At 41.6% G+C, this 19,854-nt stretch overlaps 1 protein-coding gene across 1 annotated transcript; it reads left to right on the top strand.

The window, feature by feature from the left end:
- Positions 1 to 2,839: 2,839 nt before the first annotated feature.
- Positions 2,840 to 8,140, top strand: ALKBH7 (alkB homolog 7). The gene is made up of 4 exons (XM_067463988.1): positions 2,840 to 3,104; positions 4,831 to 5,004; positions 5,984 to 6,108; positions 7,643 to 8,140. The coding sequence occupies exons 1-4, from the start codon at positions 2,856 to 2,858 to the stop codon at positions 7,776 to 7,778; spliced, it is 684 nt and encodes a 227-aa protein (XP_067320089.1). The 5' UTR covers positions 2,840 to 2,855; the 3' UTR covers positions 7,779 to 8,140.
- The last annotated feature ends 11,714 nt before the right edge of the window (positions 8,141 to 19,854 follow it).

The following is a 19,854-nucleotide window of genomic DNA, read 5'->3' as shown; positions in this document are numbered from 1 at the left end:
TAATGCAAATGTATCACATCTCTGTTTGTTTGCTTAAAGAAGGTACAGTAGATTTCCAGGTGGGAGCTGAGTCTGGATCTGCACTGCCCTATATCCCAGGATCTGATTTCAGATTACAGTGTTCATTTGCTACTTCACGGTTCGCTTATTACAGACTCGCTGTTTTGCGGATTTAAAAAAATATTAATTTAAAATATATATCATGTTATTGTCGCTGTTCTGTGGGGTTTTGCCGCTGCCGTCTTCAAGGCGCTTTCCCTCCTCAGTCGTCCCTCCAGCCTTCACTTTATTTTAAGTTTATAAACTTAAAATAGTGTAGAACTACTAAAATCTATATAAATAAAAATGTAATGTTTGTTTTTGGGATTAACAGAACTCGAAAAGCCACTGGACGAATTGCCACCAAATTTGGCCATAAGACACCTACTATCTCAAGGAGTGACCATCACTCAAAGAAACTGATTTTGTCATTTGGGAGTTGTAGTTGCTGGGATTTATAGTTCACCTGCAATCAAATAACATTCTCAACTCCAATGATGGAATTGAACCAATCTTGGCTCACAGGACTCCCATGACCAACAGAAAACAATAGAAGGATTTGGTGGGCTTTGACTTTGAGTTTGGGAGTTGTAGTTCACCTACATTCAGAGAGCACTGTGGATTCAAACAATGATGGGTCTGGACCAAACTTGGCACGAATATTCCATATGCCCCAATATGAACACAGATGGAGTTTGGGGAAAATAGACCTTGACATTTGGGAGTTGTAGTTACTGGGATTTATAGTTCACCAACAATCAAAGAGCATGCTGAACCCCACAAACGATAGAATTGGGGCAAACCTCCCACATTGAACCCCCATAATCAATAGAAAATATTTTCTGAGGGTCTTTGGCAATCCTTTTGACACCCCCTCATGACCCCCCTAGGGGTCCTAACCCCCAGGCTGAGAAATGTTTCCTTAAGGCCATTCAGTCCCACTCCCTTCAACAGGGCAAGAAAACATAAACAAAGCCCTCCTGACAAAGAGCCATCCAGCTATAGATATATATGATTCACACACAGACATATATTATATGACAGATATATCATAGGTTTGAAATGGACCCCTGAAGAATGACAATAATATGTTCCAGAGTAGGCAAACCAGACAGTTTCCACATCAACACTGACAGAGAAACAGCAAGAAGTACTGTTTACCCACAAGTATAAAGAAATTACATATATTGGAAACCAACACTTTTTAATTACTTTATTTTCCACATCACCAGACTGGGCCACAGCAAAGCGTAGCAGGGGATGGCTACTAATGTATAAATATTAAAATAAATACAGCATCCTTACATCACGGTTTTTCACTTATTGCGGGAGATCCTGGAACCTAACCCCAGCACAATAAGTGAGAGAACACTGTATCTCCTTTGAACTCGGTTATATTAGGCCCCTTCCACACGGTTATATAAAATCCACATTGAACTGGATTATATGGCAGTGTGGACTCAGATAATCCAGTTCAAAGCAGATATTGTGGACTAGCCGTCCTCTGCCACGCGTTGCTGTGGCCCACATGGGGGTTCTGTGTGGGAGGTTTGTCCCAATTCTATTGTTGGTGGGGTTCAGAATGCTCTGTGATTGTAGGTGAACTATTTATTATTTATTTATTTACAGCTTTTATATTCCGCCCTTCTCACCCCGCAGGGGACTCAGGGCGGATTATAGTGTACACATATATGGCAAACATTCAATGCCAATTTTTGACATACAAACATATACAGACATACACAGAGGCTATTTAACTTTTTCTGGCCGCCAGGGGAGCTGTCGCTTTCATTATTCATCTGTGACGCTGATGAAGCACTTCCGCATTCCCCGCATGCTTCCCCGCTGGAATGCTTTGCTGGAGTCTTCTTTATGGCCTCATAAATCAGTTAATTTAGCCTCCCCACACTTTTTAAAGGTGGTACCTAATTTTCCTACTTGACAGATGCAACTGTCTTTCGGGTTGCAAAAGTCGACAACAGGCTACACACAATTGGTTGGAAACCCACTCCAACCCGAGCTGGCTTCGAACTCATGACCTTTTGGTCAGAGTGATCTTAATGCAGCTGACACTCAGCCAGCTGCACCACAATCCCGGTGCGGCGCCACAATCCCGGTGCAAATCCCACTACAAATCCTAGCAACTACAACTCCCAAATGTCAAGATTCTATTTTCCCCAAACTCCACCAGTGTTAACATTTGGGCATACTGAGCATTCGTGGAGTTTGGTCCAGATCCATCATTGTTTGAGTCCACAGTGATCTCTGGATGTAGGTGAACTACAACTCCAAAACCAAAGGACACTGCCCACCAAACCCTTCCAGTATTTTCTGTTGGTCATGAGAGAACTATGTACTAAGTTTGGTTCAAATCCAGCGTCGGTGGGGTTCAGAATATTCTTTGATTGTAGGTGAACTATAAATCCCAGCAACTCCAACTCCCAAATGACAAAATCAAATTTTTGTGTGAAGGACATACATTGGGTTGTTAGGTGTCTTTTGTCCAAATTTGGTGTCAATTCGTCTAGTGGCTTTTGAGTTCTGTTAAACCCACAAACGAACATTACATTTTTATTTATATAGAAGATTATCTGCTTTGATCTTCTGCGTTATATGGCTGTGTGGAAGGGCCCTGAGTTTACTAATTCAATTCAATGTGTATGGAAGCGACCCATCTGGGATCAGATTCTAGGATTTAGAGTCTTTAGTTTTCCCGCCTAAATCGAACGCGGGCATGCAAATGAGCCGGGCTCCCGTCATGCACCGCGGCCTCCCCCTGCCGCCGCCTCCTCCCCCTCCTTTTGGCGTCGGCCGCCATGTTGCGTGGCTTTGCTGCGGCTGGGTGGCGGGCGCTCCTCTGCGCAGGCCCAGCCGGGGAGACCCAACCTTGGCCTCCTTCACTCGGCAAGGCCTGGGCCTCGAATGAGGCGCTGTGGCGGCGGCTGCGGGCGGGCGGCGCGTCTGTGGTGCCGGGCTTCCTCAGCGAGGAGGAGGAGGCCCTGTTGGTGGCGGAGCTGGAGCCGCAACTGAAGCGCCGCCGCTACGAAGAGGAGCATTGGGACGGGGTGGGTGGAGCTCCAGGGGTGTGACGTCATCTTGAGGGTTGCCATGGCGCCTCTGAGGCTGAGGGCCCTTCCACACAGCCATATACCCCAGAAGATCAAGGCAGAAAATCCCACCATATCTGCTTCAAACTGGGTTATCTGCTATATATTCCAGTTCAAAGCAGATAATGTTTTTTTTTAATTTTTTATTATTGAAAAAAATAATATATTTGAACAGATAATTGTCTATTGTAGGCATACATTATAATAACATATTTCTATATTATCTATTCTCATTCTTTACAGGTTCATTCATATTACATTTTTTATTTTGGGTTGTTGTAGGTTTTTTCGGGCTGTATGGCCATGGTCTAGAGCCGTGATGGTGAACCTATGACACGTGTGTTAGCACTGACACGCATGGCTATTTTTGATGACACACAGACACATGCGGCCACATACACCTTATAAGAGCCAATCTAATTCCATCCTTAAATTTGTAAAAGGCTCTACAAATTTAACATCTGCACATTTGAGCATTGTTTACCAGCTGTTAGGATTTCTGGGAGTTGAAGACCAAAAACATCTGGGGACCCAAGGTTGAGAACCACTGTTCTGGAGGCATTATCTCCTGACATTTCGGCTGCATCTATGGCAAGCATCCTCAGAGGTAGTGAGGTCCTCTGAGGAGACCTCTCTACCTCTGAGGATGCTTGCCATAGATGCAGGTGAAACGTCAGGAGATAATGCCTCTAGAACATGGCCATATAGCCTGAAAAAACCTACAACAACCCAGTGATTCCGGCCATGAAAGCCTTCGACAATACATTAATTTTACCTCAATTCCAAAAAAGAAAAAAAAGAACAGGCTTTCCCAATGCGCTCAGGAATTTGTTTGGAGCAGTGATTCTCAACCTGTCAGTCCCCAGATGTTTTGGCCTTCAACGCCCAGAAATCCTAACTTCTGATAAACTGGCAGTTGTAGGCCAAAACACTTGGAGACCACAGGTTGAGAACCACTGGCTTGGAGGATGGTTATTTGAAGGGATCTGACAAGGGCTGTGCTGTGATATCCACAGGGGTGTTCAAGATGAGAGCTTTGGAAGGAATAGCTGAAGGACTGCCACCACCAAAGGGTTAAGGCCTCTCTGCCTAATATAAGCTGTTATCTTCCCAAAATTAGGTGTCGCTTATAGGGCATATCATATCCCCTGACTTCTCATCATTAAATATTTGGAGGTCGTTGGCGAGCTTCTTGTATTATGTTGGGGATACAGTAGAACCCTCTTATCTGTGGGTTCAGTCTCTACATTTTCACTTACCCACATTCAAAACTGTATTACTCCCCACAGAAGTGGGCCTCTCTTAAGTCCTCCAGTTCTATGTTATTGTATGGCCTAGATCAGTGTTTCTCAAACTCTGCTCCTCCAAGTGTTTTGGACTTCAGCTCCCAGAAATCCCAGCCATCTTACCAGCTGTGAGAAGCACAGTTTGATAAACTCTGACCTAGATATACCATTGAAATGCACTAGAGGACCTAGGGAGGCCCATAAAAAGTGCTTATGGGCTTCTCTGTGTCTTGGGGTCCTGGAACATCTTCCTTGGGGCTACATGGGCTGTACTGTACTATGAAGGAATCATTACACGAAGACATTACACATGTCTTGGTGTAATGCTTTAAATAACTAAATTATATTCTTGCATGTGCAAACTGGGGCAGAGTTGGTTTCTCTTCTCTGTCCTGCAGGCTATTCATAAGTACCGTGAGACAGAAAAATCACATTGGAGCAAAGAGAGCCATGAGATTTTGCAAAGGGTTCGGGATGCAGCTTTGCCACCAGGAGTACCACAACTCACTCAAGTTCATGTCCTCGATTTGGCTAAAACCGGTTACATAAAGCCACACGTGGACAGTGTCAAGGTAATATAGCAGAGAAGAGCTGTGTGGGTTTCTTATGGAATAGTGCCCTCATAGTGGAGATGATATGGGGATGGAAATGTCATAAACACTATACGGTTTTTGCACAACAATTATTTTATTGTTTGGGTAATTCACATGAGAAAATATATTTTATTTTAAAAGATATGTAGCTTTGAAATGCAAAAGAAAGAAAAAATATATTAGGAGGCAGTGTTTTACTGATCCTGCAGGATAACAATGGGATGACACTATTGTTGATTTTCTTGCTAGTCGGCTCTCCTTTTGACTTGAATGTTCTAACATTATTAAGGGTGCGGGATAAGTTGTGTCTTTTTCTCCTAATGAGATGTTTACATTAGGAATCATTTGGTTTTGCAAACTTGAGGCTGTGGTATAGATAAAAGATTACACTCATTTCCTTCACAGAAGCCCAGAGATCAGGTTGCTGTTCTCAAGAAGTCTAACTGACTTTTCATTGCTATTCATTAATAAACAAAATACCCTGAGCCCTTCCAGATTAGATCTAGTTTCTGATGTGTGTGTGATCTTTGCTGTTTCAGAGTGCAGATAAAACCTTATTAGTACAAATTTTTCCCCTGCAAACAGATTACTCTATGACCTCCCATGTCCATGGAACCAATATCCATGGTTTTATTTTTTTTGACCTCTGGGCATTTTTAGGTCCTCCAGAATGATTCTATGGTATTTCTGGACCAGAAGTCCTTAATTTCAATAGTGTTTGCTATTATTTACAGTTTTGCATAACCATGTGAACTTTGGGGATGTCCCATGAATGTGGGGGTTGTACTGTATTAGCACATGTGAGGTTTTGTCCAACCTTTTCTCTGATATTCCCATATTTTAAGATTTGCTTCTTCCATTTCCCAGATGAGTTTCAGTATACTTGATGTCCTCGTTTTAGGACCATTGTTCTCTGTCATTCTTTTCTCCATAAGTTTTTCCCATTTCCATTTTCTAGTTCTGCGGCTGCACCATTGCAGGGCTTTCCCTACTGTCCTCAAGTGTGATGCGTTTGGTTCATGAACAGAATCCTCAAGACTGTCTGGATCTGCTGCTGGAACGCCGCTCTCTCTACATCCTCAGGTATTAAGAAACGTACACATTGCGTGATTGGGGCGCGTATGTCTATCATGCTCAGCATCCTGGATCCAACTTTGGCTAGTGAGAAAGTAAGAGCATGGCATGTTTGTTTTTTCCCCTCTGTAGCATTTCACTTAGCTGTCATATCTGGAAGTTTGATCTCTCTTCTGTGATAGACCTTTTTCTCCACTTCCACCTATGACAAAGGTAGGCAAAATGCAGTCTTTAGCTGTTATTAGACTGCAGCTCTGTATACCACTGTTAAGATAGGGCTGAAGGGAATAACAGTCTGGAAACACCCACACTGTGTCCCATTCTCCTTAACAGACATATATGTCCTGGCTTCCCAAATCATACACTCATGTGTTCTATCTATTGCGGACTGAATTCAAACTTTCTGGAAGATCAGGATAGAAATGCCCCTGATGATCATGGTGCCTGTAGTAATTGCTGTCCTCCCCCATGTATTTGTTTGTTTTAGTATCACTGGATGGGAAGGTTCCATTTGAGCATTATGGTCAAGAGTCCCAAGTAGACTTCTCTCTTTCTGTGTATATAGTTAACACTTTTTGCCCATGACTTGCTTTGTGACTGTTCATTTCACTATGTTAGATTTTATACAATTGACACTCTCCTGCTAATATTAGACAGTAGATCCTACTACCTCAGACCATGTTTGTAGGGATTTTGCAATGAACAAAATCCGAAAGATACCACAGTAGGATGGTTTACCATATTTTAGCCATCCAGCTATTGTGTGAAGAAGTTATAGATTGCTTCGAATTTAAGAGATAATAGTGGCCTCCTGCATTCTTAAGCTTGTGTTCGTGAACTCCTCACCTCTGATCTTTTATGGCTGCAGATTCCCTGGTAAATCCAGATTTCGGAAACTGTTGTTGTTTATTAGAATAAATCAGAATGAAAATGTGGTTTGAAAGCCGGGCTTGTTTTAACACCTTACTGTTCTGTGATTTTTTTTTTTATGTAAATGGGGACATGAGTGTTTGAAAGTGGAAACTTCCAGCCTCCTTGCAGGAATTAAGAGGAAAAGAGAGGAAGAATGCATGAACCCAAGCTTTGACCATGAAGTAGAAATGCATGGCTGTTTGCAGTGTTTTAGCCTATCGAATGCCTTATAAGAATTTATGAGAAGCTGTCATATACATGAATTCATGCAAGATATGAAGTTATACGAGACAGGCTGGAGATTGGATTAACTACTCTCAAGACCTTTCACTACAGCTCCCCAAAATATTTCCAAGCTCTGGCATATATACATTATGGACTGTATTTCTGAACTCTCTGTATGTGTATATACATGTATGTCTGTGTATGTATGCATGTATATGTGATTGAGATTTCCCTTAGGACTGCTGAAGAAAGGTGAATACAAAATGTCTGAATTTTAATATGGAGACACAAAGGGTTTTTTTGCCTCTAAGAGTGTGTCATGGTATCTTTCTGATATTTGAAACAAAATTCCTTCTGGATTATAGTAATATACTGACATCTTGTGTAATTCTTTTTTGGGGTGAAGAGGGCCAGCTCGCTATGAATTCACTCATGAGATCCTTAAAGATGAGGAGTCCTTTTTTGATGGAAGGAAGGTCCCCCGGGAGCGAAGGATCTCTGTTATTTGCCGAAACCTACCCTTACCATCAAATCCATCATAACTTTGGGATTGACGTTTCAGAGACTGAACGTTGTCTACAGCTGAAATGTAACCTGCTGATCCAGTGGAAGTGGAGCTGCCTCTGAATGTTAGCTATGATTGTTTATATGTGGAACTCAGCTTTGTAACCAACAATAAATGAAAAGACTACCTCTCCATAAACTCAAAGGAACCTGAGATTGTCTGAGATTTCAGGAGGTATTGTGGCTAATTTGCTGTTGAGAAAGTTAAGAAAATGGATCTGTTTGTTAGGAACTGAAGTACTGTTGATCAGAGGACAATTTTTATACTTCTTCTTTGACGTGTGTTGATGCTGAAATTAATGTACATTGAAGTGTGCAACATGATTGCTGGGAAAAGTCAGTTCAAGTCTTCTTGGTCTCTTTATTGTTGTTATTGTGTGTCTTCAGGACCATTTATGACTTATGAAGACCCTGTGTTGGGTTTTCTGGGGTTGAGAGTCTGCAGTGCACCCAAAGTTACCCAGTGAGTTTTCATAGCCAAGCAAAAATTCTAGCATTGTTTTCCTGGGTTGTTGTCCAACACTCAAACCTCTATGTCATATTCGCTCCTTACAGATCTTTTACTTCTCCCTTCTGTTCATCCTCTTACAGGCTTGCCCCAAAGTAGTGAGACTGAATGGTATTCATAAATGGAGCATTGCAACCTTCCCCACATATTCTCTTTCAAGTGATTTGGATGACAGTTCCCAGCACCCCCATCCAGATTCAGGGGTGTTTGGTGGTGTTGAAGATTGTCATATAACCAATCTAGAGGTTGTGAGTTGGGAAATGCTGCTCTTATCAGAGATGAATTGTGGAGGAAAATCATATACTGGATCCATTGTAGCAATATTTGTGAACAAAATCTAAACTTGGTGCATTTCTGCATGTCTGAATATTCAAGCAGTTTTCTGGGGTGGTGAGGACTTCCTTGTTTCTCCCGCTCCAAGATAAGCTCTGAATTTTGTCTTTTCTCGCAACTAGTCTACATAATGTTTTCTCTATTTTGTGAGTTGTGTACTTGAGAAGAATCTTGCAGCAACCCCAACAACATCCTTAGTATTTGTATATGCCGAAAATCATTCAGTGGCTAATTCATGATGTCCCAGCGTGAGATTCTGTCTGAACAGCAATGCAAAGGCTAATAATAAAGCTAGCTTTCCACATTTGCTTGGGTTAAAGCCATAGGATCTTCATGAAAGTGGGGAAAAGTGAATAAAATACCTTTTTAACACGAGAGAACATTTTGTTAGAAATTTCTAGGCCCTTTAGTATGATCATAGTTACACGGGTCAATTTAGAGGTTCCTAAAAAGGCTATATTGATCAAATCTGTGAATAATCAAATCCACAAAAGTTAAACTGCAGATGAAGGAAAGGTCTACTGACCTGCAGCATTGAACTATGAAGACAGTTTTCAAAGAGAAGAGAAGCAAAAGGCAAGGGGCTCATTTATATGAGAAAATTACACTGAGGAATGGGGCAACAGATAAAGCTCACCAAATTCTTGTTTAACCTGGGATAGGGAAGAATTTGGAGAAAAGCTGGAGCTAGACTAGCCGTTTGCTTCCATTTTAGAGCAGAGCCCCAGGTTTAATTTTAACCAGCAATAAATAATCTGTTTTTTAATGATTTACTATATATGGCCATATTTTCCTTCTCTGTGTTGTATTTTTAGGGTTTTTTCCTTCTCGTAAAAAAAAGGAAGACCTCACTTAAACCTTTGAAGGGTTCTTAACTGAGAATGTATGCATTGCACACATTCTTTGTGAAACCAAAAGGTTTTGCACTGTTGGGATGACTGAAAAGCGCTTTGCATTTTTTCCAAGTGTGTCTTTTCCTTAGAATGTAGGCTTGTGACCAGAGCCTGTTTTTGATTTTTATCTGTAGAGGATGCCTAGTATGATTTAGGTGCTGAATTACTGTTCATAATGCGTTGCTTTCCTTTCTTTGGAATCGTTTGAGTTACATTTCAACACTATTATTTGCTCTGGGGTATTCAGTGGGGAGAGCTACGTAGCCCTCGTTACTATGAAACTAGCAGAGAAATTCTGCTCCCAAGAGGAATCCCATAATCACAGATCTCTTTTGCATATTTTTGCATAGCTTTTATTATACTGAAACCAACTTGTACATATTTGGTCATTCTTAAAACAATTGTGAGGCTAATAATCTCAGCCCTCTTAAGAAATGAGCAAAAATAAATTAGGAAAAAAGGAGAGCTCAGATTTGAGACGATTAGCACAAATACTAGTTCTTTCTCAAATATAGCAAAGAAATAAATTAAATAACTTAGAAATGATCCATAAATACCTCAGGTTGCTAAGCTTTCAGACTGCTACCTCAGCGTCTCGGGCCTAATGCATACAAGGTTCAGTCAAATCAGCAGCATGTTCGTTTGTAAAGTTATGCGGAGGAGGAGAGAGGATTAGGGATAGTCCCTTTTTCTGTTTTGTGAGTTGTGTACTTCAAAAGAACATGGACATTGTCTTGAGATTCAGCTATGCACCTGTACTGAGAAGATGCAGGAGGCCATGGTGGGCAACTCTTGCTAAAAGCACACTTGAGAGCCATGGCTTTGACTGGTACAATGTAAGGATTGCTTGTTCTACAGCTAGGACTATGAGTGCATTCCAAGTGTCTACTTCCTCCTGCTTCCTACCCCTGGGGGCTCGGCTCTCAGCCCACACAGCTGCAGGCAGAAGCAGAGAGCTTCTCCACCCTGTGCCACTGGTGGTTGTCGTCCAGGAAGGCCACATCTTCATAGTGTGTGGGGCGGCAGCAAGGATCCCCCAAGGCCAGAATCTCACTCTTCTGCAGGAGGCTCAAGAGGGTCAGATCATGGTTGCTGCGGGCTTTGGGGCAGCTCCCGCTGCAGTACTTGAAGAGGATGGTCTCCTCAGAGTTGTATCCTAAGCCCAGGTCTTTGATCCGAACCAGCAGGCTCCGTAGCCGGCACTCTGGGTCCTCAGGCCTCTCCCATGCGTGACGCTTGGGTCGTTCCCTCATCTGGATGGGGAATGGTTCAGATGGGTAGTTCAGGGGGCTGGTCTGGAGGCCTGCGGCATTTACAGATGCTCCTTTGGAGGTCCATGCTTTTGAAATAAGAGAGAGAGAAGGAATGGTAGCGGGAATAAGCAACTTTATATTCTGACCTAGCATAAAAATGGATTGGGATAGCCATTAATAGGGTCAGGACCTAAACTGAACACATACCTGCTGCTGCCTGAAACAGGCAAGATAATTTAGTCTGTCTGCAGAGATACCAGGTAAAGAACAGCAAGTGATATTAGCTTTGCTTGGAATCGGCGTGAAATAAACGTGCGAGCAACATATGACTTCCAAATGTTTTTGATCTAGCAGCCCCCGTTAATCCAATCCAGCATAGTTGATGGTGAGAGATGCTGAGAGCTGTAGTCCAAAAACATCCAGAGAATCCTAAATTCCTGTTGTCTGATGTAAGCATTTAGCCAAACAATCTGAAGAGAAACCAGAGTATGTATAACCAGTGCTTAGTTACATTTGGATGTTTAAAACCATTCCATTTAGCTCGAGAGACATAGCAAGAGGGCAATAATGTAATGCCTGTCTGTTCACATGTCCACATGTCTCACAATCACCTATGATACTTTACAACTGATTTCAAGATAGTTACAACTTTATAAGAGTAATCCTACTTTTTGTTTAGACATTAGATGTCACCAGATAAAACAGACAAGAAAGGGAAATGCCTGTTATCGAGATTTTATGCCCACTAAAGTAGAGAACACAAGGGTAAGTACACTAACAGTTTGGCCCTGTATATGGTAGTATTATTATCAAAAGAACCACTCGGTGGTGCACAATATGGTGCTTGTACTTTGTGATTTGATATTATTTCAGATCTGATAATTGAAATTCTCTTGTGATGTGCAGCCTGCCTGCATCAAGAAATGAATGACCTGGCTTCCTGCTTTTTATGGCAGTAGAATTTCAATTTTTGTTGAGGTTAGTGGTGCCAGACCCCTGCAGAAGAGGACAATCTGTGAATAAACACTTGCAATATTTTTTACTTGCAAAAACATCTCTCTAGAATGTTAAGAATTTTTCGGTGTGACTTTATGCTCACCTTCTGGTGGACATTGACTACAGAGTTGTGCTGAGTTTCATTGAGATGTTCTCTATAGGTTCTCTACCACAACTCTGATCAGCTTCTGCGGTTTTCCATATAATCTGATTTCCTGGAATTGTAGTCTAATAAAGTTGCTTTTCCAAGGGGGCATGCAGGGACAAACGCTGGTGCAGGCTCGGTATCCAATAACTGGAATTTTAAAATATTCTAGAATTGACTGCATGGGTGACACTTTTGCTTTCTGATGGTTCACTGTACACAAACTTTGTTTCATGCACAAAATTATTAAAAATATTAATAAAATGTGTACAAAGTTTATATTACATTCATTTTTAAACTTGAGTCCCATCTTAAAGATAACTCGTTATGTATATGCAGGTATTCCAAAATTTGGAATCAAATTGTGAACATGGCTTAAATATCATGAAGCACTTCTTAAATTAAGAATCATAGAAAAACAGAGTTGGAAGATCAGAGTCATTACTGATTATTAAATCACAGAGTTGGAAGAAATCCCAATGACCATCCAGTCCAACATTCTTCGGCCATGCTTGAATACAAAATCAAAGCACTCCCATCATATAGCCACCCAGCCTCTGTTTAAATAAATACTATGTTTTTCTCCTGTTTGAAGCAGCTCATCAAAATGTTTGTGAAGCTGTTCTGGATACAGGTTTGGAATGATTTTTCAAGATGACGTTGTGTATGTTGAATCAAACACTTGCATCACGTATTATTGTATGTGACCCAACCATTGCAACTGTGTGGCTCCTATGATATTGGAGTAGAGGGGATGAATTTCATTTTGTTTGTTTTTTTTCTATTTTCCAAAACTCCACCTGCTCCTTAGTGCAGCTATTGTGCTCAGCCCAGTGTTTTGAGGGACTGAATCTCCCATAATTACCCAGCAACATATGCACTGTGAAAGCTATAGTAAAAAACAAACAAACAACCCTATGTTCCCAAGCTCTAGTACAGCTCAAGTCACAGGTTTTACATCATGCAGGCATTTCCGCCTAGGTAACTGAATTCAAGCATCGCACCTTGGACTCTTAGCTTGCAAGCTGATAATAATCTTTCTTCCACCATTCTCAATCTGTGACACAACCAATTCCTTAGGTAGGAGCACAAGTTTAGAGGACTCTTTTCCAGGGAATTGTCCTACCTAGCAGCATCTGTAGCATGTTTCTGGTCCCGGTCCTTGTCTCCTGCATCATCAGGCCATGGCCTTCTTTAGTGGTCCAGGCGGGAACTATCTGGATCAGCAGGAAGAGAGAGAGGCCAGAGAAGAGCTGAGGTGTGCCCATTCCTTCCTTAGTGAGTAGGGCCAGATTCTATAGGGAGGAAGACTCCCTTCCCTTGTTTATATCTTCTTTGGGACAGCTGATGGGAGGGGGGAATACCATGTACACCAGCAGGAGGAGCTGGAAGTGTTAACCCTTGTGTCTTAAAATGGTTCCAGGTCCCACAAGTGGTATTTCCTACATGGAGGGCTTAAAGGCTCAAGTGAGTAAGTGCTCATAAATCATAAGTTGCTTTGATGAGTTCCCCAGGTGCAGGATGCAGACTTCTCTCTTGCTTTTAACAGCCTATTAACCAGAACTTGAGATTGCACTGTGGCAAAGAATGGCAGACATCAATTCCACTCCATTCTCTTTCTATCAGTGGCAAGAGCAACCCATATCATATTTTGAGGGTATAGTGAAACAAAGAGGGTGCTCCACTTAGTAAGACATCCTCTTGGCTAATGTACAATCCTACACATTTAGAGTATCTGCTTAATTGGTAGGATTTCTTATGTCGAACATCTGGATTGCATGATGTGTTTCCTTCAGGCAGGTAAAGGACTCTAGCCAACACTGATAAAGTATCTTACAGGAATCATGGGGCTTGCCCTTGCCTCCTCATCTGAAGTGGTTAAATCTTTTAAGACAGTCCAGAATCCTTGAATGGAAATTCCTGCAGTTGATAATGCCCAGACCCACTGTGTCTGAAATGCTTTTGAAAGGATTTGGTGGTGGTGCAGGGGAAAAGAGGAAGCCAGCCAATTCCATAAATTTCTGTTTCGTGGAACATGCCGAACTGACTGGCTTGGCCTGAGCTTCAGAGACAATTCTTGCCAGCAGCTAATCTGACAAGATGTCCGGAAAAGGGGGACTCCCATTATCAACAGTAAAAGATGGCTCAGAGATGTAGCCAGGCAGCATTGGACAAAGAGAGGCTTGGAAGGTGTGTGTGAGAGAGCTTTTTTTGTAAATATACTAGGATCTGTGACACACGTCACTTCTAGTCAAAGAGCTGAAGGGGCCACGGCAGACAGTAGAGTCGTATGTTGGAAGCTAACTCTAGAATTGTGCTGGAAGACCTACAGATGCCTTTATAAATGTGCTCTTGAGGAATCTCTGGGTCCTACAGTATAGCTCTATGGTCAACATCTAGTAGATGAATAGATTAGATTTCTCAGCTCTGATGGAGAAGGGTTATTCTCTTCTGCTTGTTGGATAGCCCGGTAAGGCTTAAAGTGTTGTTAAGGCATTTGGAAATTTTAATTTGATGCGGTTTTGATCCCAAACACTTGGGTGCATTCAAATAATTTCCGACATATGACCCTATGGCAACTCTATCACAGCAACATTCATTGAGAGGGGTTTGCCTCTCTCTGAGGCTGAGAATGTAACTTGCCCAATGACATCCAGTAAGTCTTTGTGGGCAAGGAAGGATTTGAACTCTAGTCTCTTAGAGTCATAGTCCAATGCTCAGACAACTATGTCATGCTGTGTCTGTCACAGAACACTATTTCTTCCACTGCCAGCCATTGGTGATCTGTGTCTGTAGGATGTGATGATGCACAATCCCTTCTACTGTTCTTGCCCTTTCTGTCTTCTGGGCTGCTTGGAATGGTGTGTGAATTATTCTGGCTCCATGGTCCCCATGTCTGCTTAGCGTTCCTGGGATGCTAAAGGAAAGGTCAGCAAAGGGAGAGGAGAAATTTGGGCAGGCAGACCGCCATTGTCTGACTGTCTGTCAGCTTAGTCCTGTGGTGAATGGAACATCTTTTTGAACCTCCAAGAAGCTGAGAGGGGTTGCCTGTGGCATGACAGGGCCAATAAATCATCATTAAACTGTCCCAAGGGGGATCTCTGCTGTCTGTACTCCGTCTCTCCAAACACATTCCTTCTACTTGGCTTCAGGAACAGCACAATAGGACCTGATGGGGGCTTAGCAGGAGAGGAAACTGTCTGGAGGACAACAAGGCGGAGGAGGAGGAGGAGAAGCTGGTGGAAAGAGGAAGGATTGCCAGTGGGCAGCATGAGAGTAGGAAAGTTTTGGCCTTCAAATTATTCTCTACATTATACAATTCCACTTTAACTGCCATGGAATCCTAAGATTTGTAGTTTAGGGAGGTTTGCGTAGAATTCTCAACTAGAGAGCTTCTCTAGTGCTTTTGATTAAACTATACATCTCAGGATTCCACATGATGGAACCAGGAAAATTAGATTGCCAGTAAAGTTCATTGCAGTTGACCCTGCACATTCATGGGTTTAACTACTGATTATTCATGTATTGATTAATATATTATCTCTAGGAGTCTCCTAAGTCTTTTCTCACTATTAACTTCTGTGGATTTGGTTATTAATATGTCCTCTCCAGAAATGTCTAGGTTCCCCCAGTGTGATTCATCCATCAGAAGATGACCACTGAATTCTGCTGCAGGACCTAGTAATGCCTAGAGATTCTCTTGAGTCAAAAGAAAATTACTGGTAGCCTCTTTTAAATTGTGTGTTGTTCCTCATTCATGACCTTTGCTATCTGGATCACACTCTGAAGTTCCTTGGCCACATGTGTCCTGGTTTTAATTGGTGAAATGTTGGAGGGTATGCAGTTTCTATGGCCTAAACATCCTAATGGCACTGGATCCTGCCTGAATTTGGAAGGTAAGCAGCATTGGCTCTGGTTAATATTTGAATGGGACACCACTAATGAATACCAGGCGTTGGAGGCTATATTTCAGTGGAAAGAACTTGCAAACCACCTCTGAGTATTCTTTGCCTAATAAAATCCTGTGAAATTTGTGTCGTCTGCATAAGTTGACACATAATTTGAAGGCAGGTTCACACACACGATATCTGTAAATGAAATGCTCTGTAGGCCTGCAGACATAACCCAAAGCCTAAAGAGGCTGACTTGGTTCCAAAGCGAGGTGTGTGCTCCCACCCAGGTGTTATCTGAAGCAAGTTATTTTTAACCAGGACATCTAAATGCTCTCCATGGGTAGTGGCATGCAAACAACAATTTGAGAAATGCTGGGCTGTTCCAGATTGGGTAGAGTGAAGATAATAGATTTACTGAAGATAAATCACGCCTGAATTTTCCTTGATGATCCTGAATGGGTGATGGATGAGGACGAAGTATTGAAAGGGAAGGAAGCAATGGCTAGGTGAGCTGAGAGAATACTGTAAAGAGATCATTTTAACTCACATTGTCTTCTTATGCCAAAGGCAAGAAATGAGTCCTCTGATGCTCAAGAGAGCTACCATTCCCTCTACCTACAATCACTCCTCCATCCTTCTTCCGTTCATATGGCATATGCATTTTGGCCGTTACATCACTTCTACAAATTGAATTTTATATAACTTGCTGTTTGCTCTAGTGGTTTGAGCACTGGACTATGACTGGGGAGGCAGGAATTTGAATCGCCACTCAGTTGTGGAAACCCATTGAGTGATACTGGGCAAGTCACACTCACTAGGCCTCAGAGGACAATGAAGGAAAGCTCCCATGATAGGTAGGCCTTAAGGTTGCCATAAGTTGGAAACCGCTTACATGCACATAGCAACGCAACAAAACACTATGCTTCTAACAAAACCCTGTTGGTTTGCCAAAATTTATTACGTGTCTCCTTTCTATTGTACATTTAAAATGATCTCTGGAGGTTTCGGAAAGTATTGAGAGCAGAATTTGAACTTCACACAGGTCTGCAGTGGTAGAAGAAGAAAAATCGCAGTTCTAATAGTGTCACATATATAATTATACCACTAGTTATGCATATTTTTTAAAAGTTCTCACTCGTACCTATTTACTGTGTCATTATGTCACTTAAGCATTGTAATACATTCAAAATAATCACAACAAAGGAAGGCTCTTGAGGTATACTGGTGATTTTAGCAGATGGAGAAGACATTCTCGACCTTTTCACACTATGCTATGATTCCAATTAACTGCCATGGCTTCATCCTGGGATTTTAAGTTTAGGGAGGGATACCTAGAATTCTCAACCAGAGGTTTTATTTTGTGCCTCTGACCAAGTTATAAATCCCAGGATCCATAGGATGAAGCTATGCCCATTAAAATGGAAGCATGGAGCTACAATTGAGTCATAAAAGGATCCTTTGTATTTGGGATCTCTGGATGTCAAGGTCCCAAAAATTTTAGATAAAGATACTCAACCTGTTGTGTTTTCTTTACCCTGTTGGTTCTTTTCATTTTTGTGAATAGCATAGGCAGAATCAAACTTTTTTGAGGCTGGGGTACAATCGTTTTAACAGGGCAGACATATGCCTATACGGTACATGCACATCCATTACTGTTGATTTTGTCTGCTGATGCTTGTGCAAGAATTAAAAGGAAAGCAGTGAACCAAAGCAGCCAAGGCTGTGCATCCTTCTCCTTTTATCTCCTGAATGTTTTAGGTGAATTCATCCTCAAATATTTTTCATATTCCCATAGAAGGTGATGATTGTCGGAGAGGAACTGGGAAGAGTACTTTCATCCCTCCCTCCCTCAAGAGCCCAGAGGAGACAAGATTGGGATGCTTGGCAGACAAGTCAGAGAATTTTTAGAAAAGTAGTCACAACATGTCATGAATCACATATCCAAATGCTGGAACACGAGTAGAGGGAGACACAGCCCAGGGAAGTAAATTGGGAATCAGAGGCTGATTTTACACTGCATTATATAAGCAAAATACATTATATGGCAGCTCTTAGAGTCAGGAAGTTCTTCCTAATGTTCAGGTAAAATCTCCTTTCCTGGAGTTTGAACCCATTGCTCTGAGTCCTAGTCTCCAGGTCAGTATAAAAAAAGCCTGTTTCCTCTTCCTTATGACAGACTTTCAAATATTTAAACATTATTATTTGATACACAACAAGATTGGTACACAGCAAACAAGATCTCTATGCTGGCTTTTGCATTTGATCACACGTCAGATACTTCCCAAGTGTCTAGGACTGTGTGATGTATCAGCTAATAATGCGTGCAGATCCAAGTAGGATGATCTTTTGCAACTGACAGATGGTAGTTTTGTCAGCGCTGATTGTTTTTAAGTACTGGCCAAGGTCTTTAGGCACTGCACCCAATGTGCCGATCACCACTGGGACCACCTTTAATAACAACAACAACAACACTTTATTTATATTCCCATCCCTCTCCAAACACCCACCCTTTCTCCTGGTATGCAGCACTTTTAATTTTAATTATTACATTTGGCCCTGCCATAGTTTTTAATTGCATCATTGTGTGTTGTTAATGTTATTGCTTTGTTTTTTATTTATTTTCTGTATTATTGTTGTTGTTGTTTTATTGTTGTATTTGGGCTCGGCCTCTTGTAAGCCGCACCGAGTCCTTCGGGACATGGTAGCGGGGTACAAATAAAGGTTTATTATTATTATTATTATTCCGCCCTTCTCACAGTACATATACTTGGCAAACATTCAATGCCGTTTCTATAGACAATACACAGACAGACAGACAACAGAAGGAAGTGGTTTGTTTCGATTCAGTGTCCATGGAAGGTTGGGCTTGAGTCCAGGGGGTACTGTTGCTCTATCCTCTATGACGAAGAGCCGTCAGGACTTTCTCCTTCCTTTTGGTCGCCCAGCATTTTCTGATCTTCTCTCTTTATGGTATCGTTAAACATCTTCCCTGCTTTTTTTAGCAGTACCTAATTTCTCTAATTACAGCTAAAGCTGTTTTCGAATTGCTTAGGTAAACTGCCTTGTGCCAGAATCTTTGGAGTTCTATCATTAAATCCTCATATTGTGTAAGCTTTTCCAGTTGCTTCTTGTCAATTCTGCCTGGTGTTGCAACATTAACAATCCACACAGTTTTTAAATTATTATATTTATTTATACCTCACTTTATCTCCCCCAAAGTGTGCAGAAGCCTTCTCTTCTGCACACTAAACATATGCAGCTCTTTAAGCTGCTCCTCATAGGGCATGGTCTTAGGAAAAAGCATGATTCCAATCGATTGAATGCTTTCATTACATCTGGTGATAATAACAACTGGTGCTTTAGTAGTATTTGATTATATTATAAAAATGGCACCCACACAACCTGACACTTGCTTGCCTGGCACAAAAGCAAACTGATCTTTGCCCCTATTCATCCCAGAGGATCATATTGCTTTGAATCCCATGAATGGAGCATGCACCTCCCTTCTAAGGAGGGTCCAGAGATTTATCATTTTTATTGCACTGGTGACCTCTTCTAGAGCAATGCTTTTAAAACTGCATGTCCCAACCCCAAACGGAGCTCCACCATCTCAGTGTTGGAGTCCCGAAAAGATTGGCTACAGTAATATGAATTTCAGCTCATGGCTGTTTTAGGCACTTGCACAGATCTGTTGTATAGTGTTTACAATGGACTCTACAAAGGTGCTTCAGCTGTACTTCGTAAGTCTCACCAGTAATTCGGGTTTTAGAGCAATTCCCTATATTCAGTTCTGAAGGATTTGGTTGATAAAAAACACATGTGGTGTTTAAGGTCCTCCCATTAACTCAGATATATATATATATAGCTTTTCATAGAACTCTCTAAAGGTATAGAGTATTGGTTAGTTACGAATCAACCATAGTGCTCCTATTGTTGTGATTTTATCTGTATTTTTCACCATCAGTTCAGAATAAATGATAAAGTTCAGCCATTTGCATTTCCGCCTCCCGCATGTGCTACTTCCAATTTAGTA

This window comes from Anolis sagrei, chromosome 2 (assembly GCF_037176765.1).
Source record: "Anolis sagrei isolate rAnoSag1 chromosome 2, rAnoSag1.mat, whole genome shotgun sequence".
Classification (NCBI taxonomy): domain Eukaryota; kingdom Metazoa; phylum Chordata; class Lepidosauria; order Squamata; family Dactyloidae; genus Anolis; species Anolis sagrei.
The sequence above is the reverse complement of the archived record's forward strand: the minus strand, read 5'-3'. Positions and strand labels throughout refer to the sequence as shown.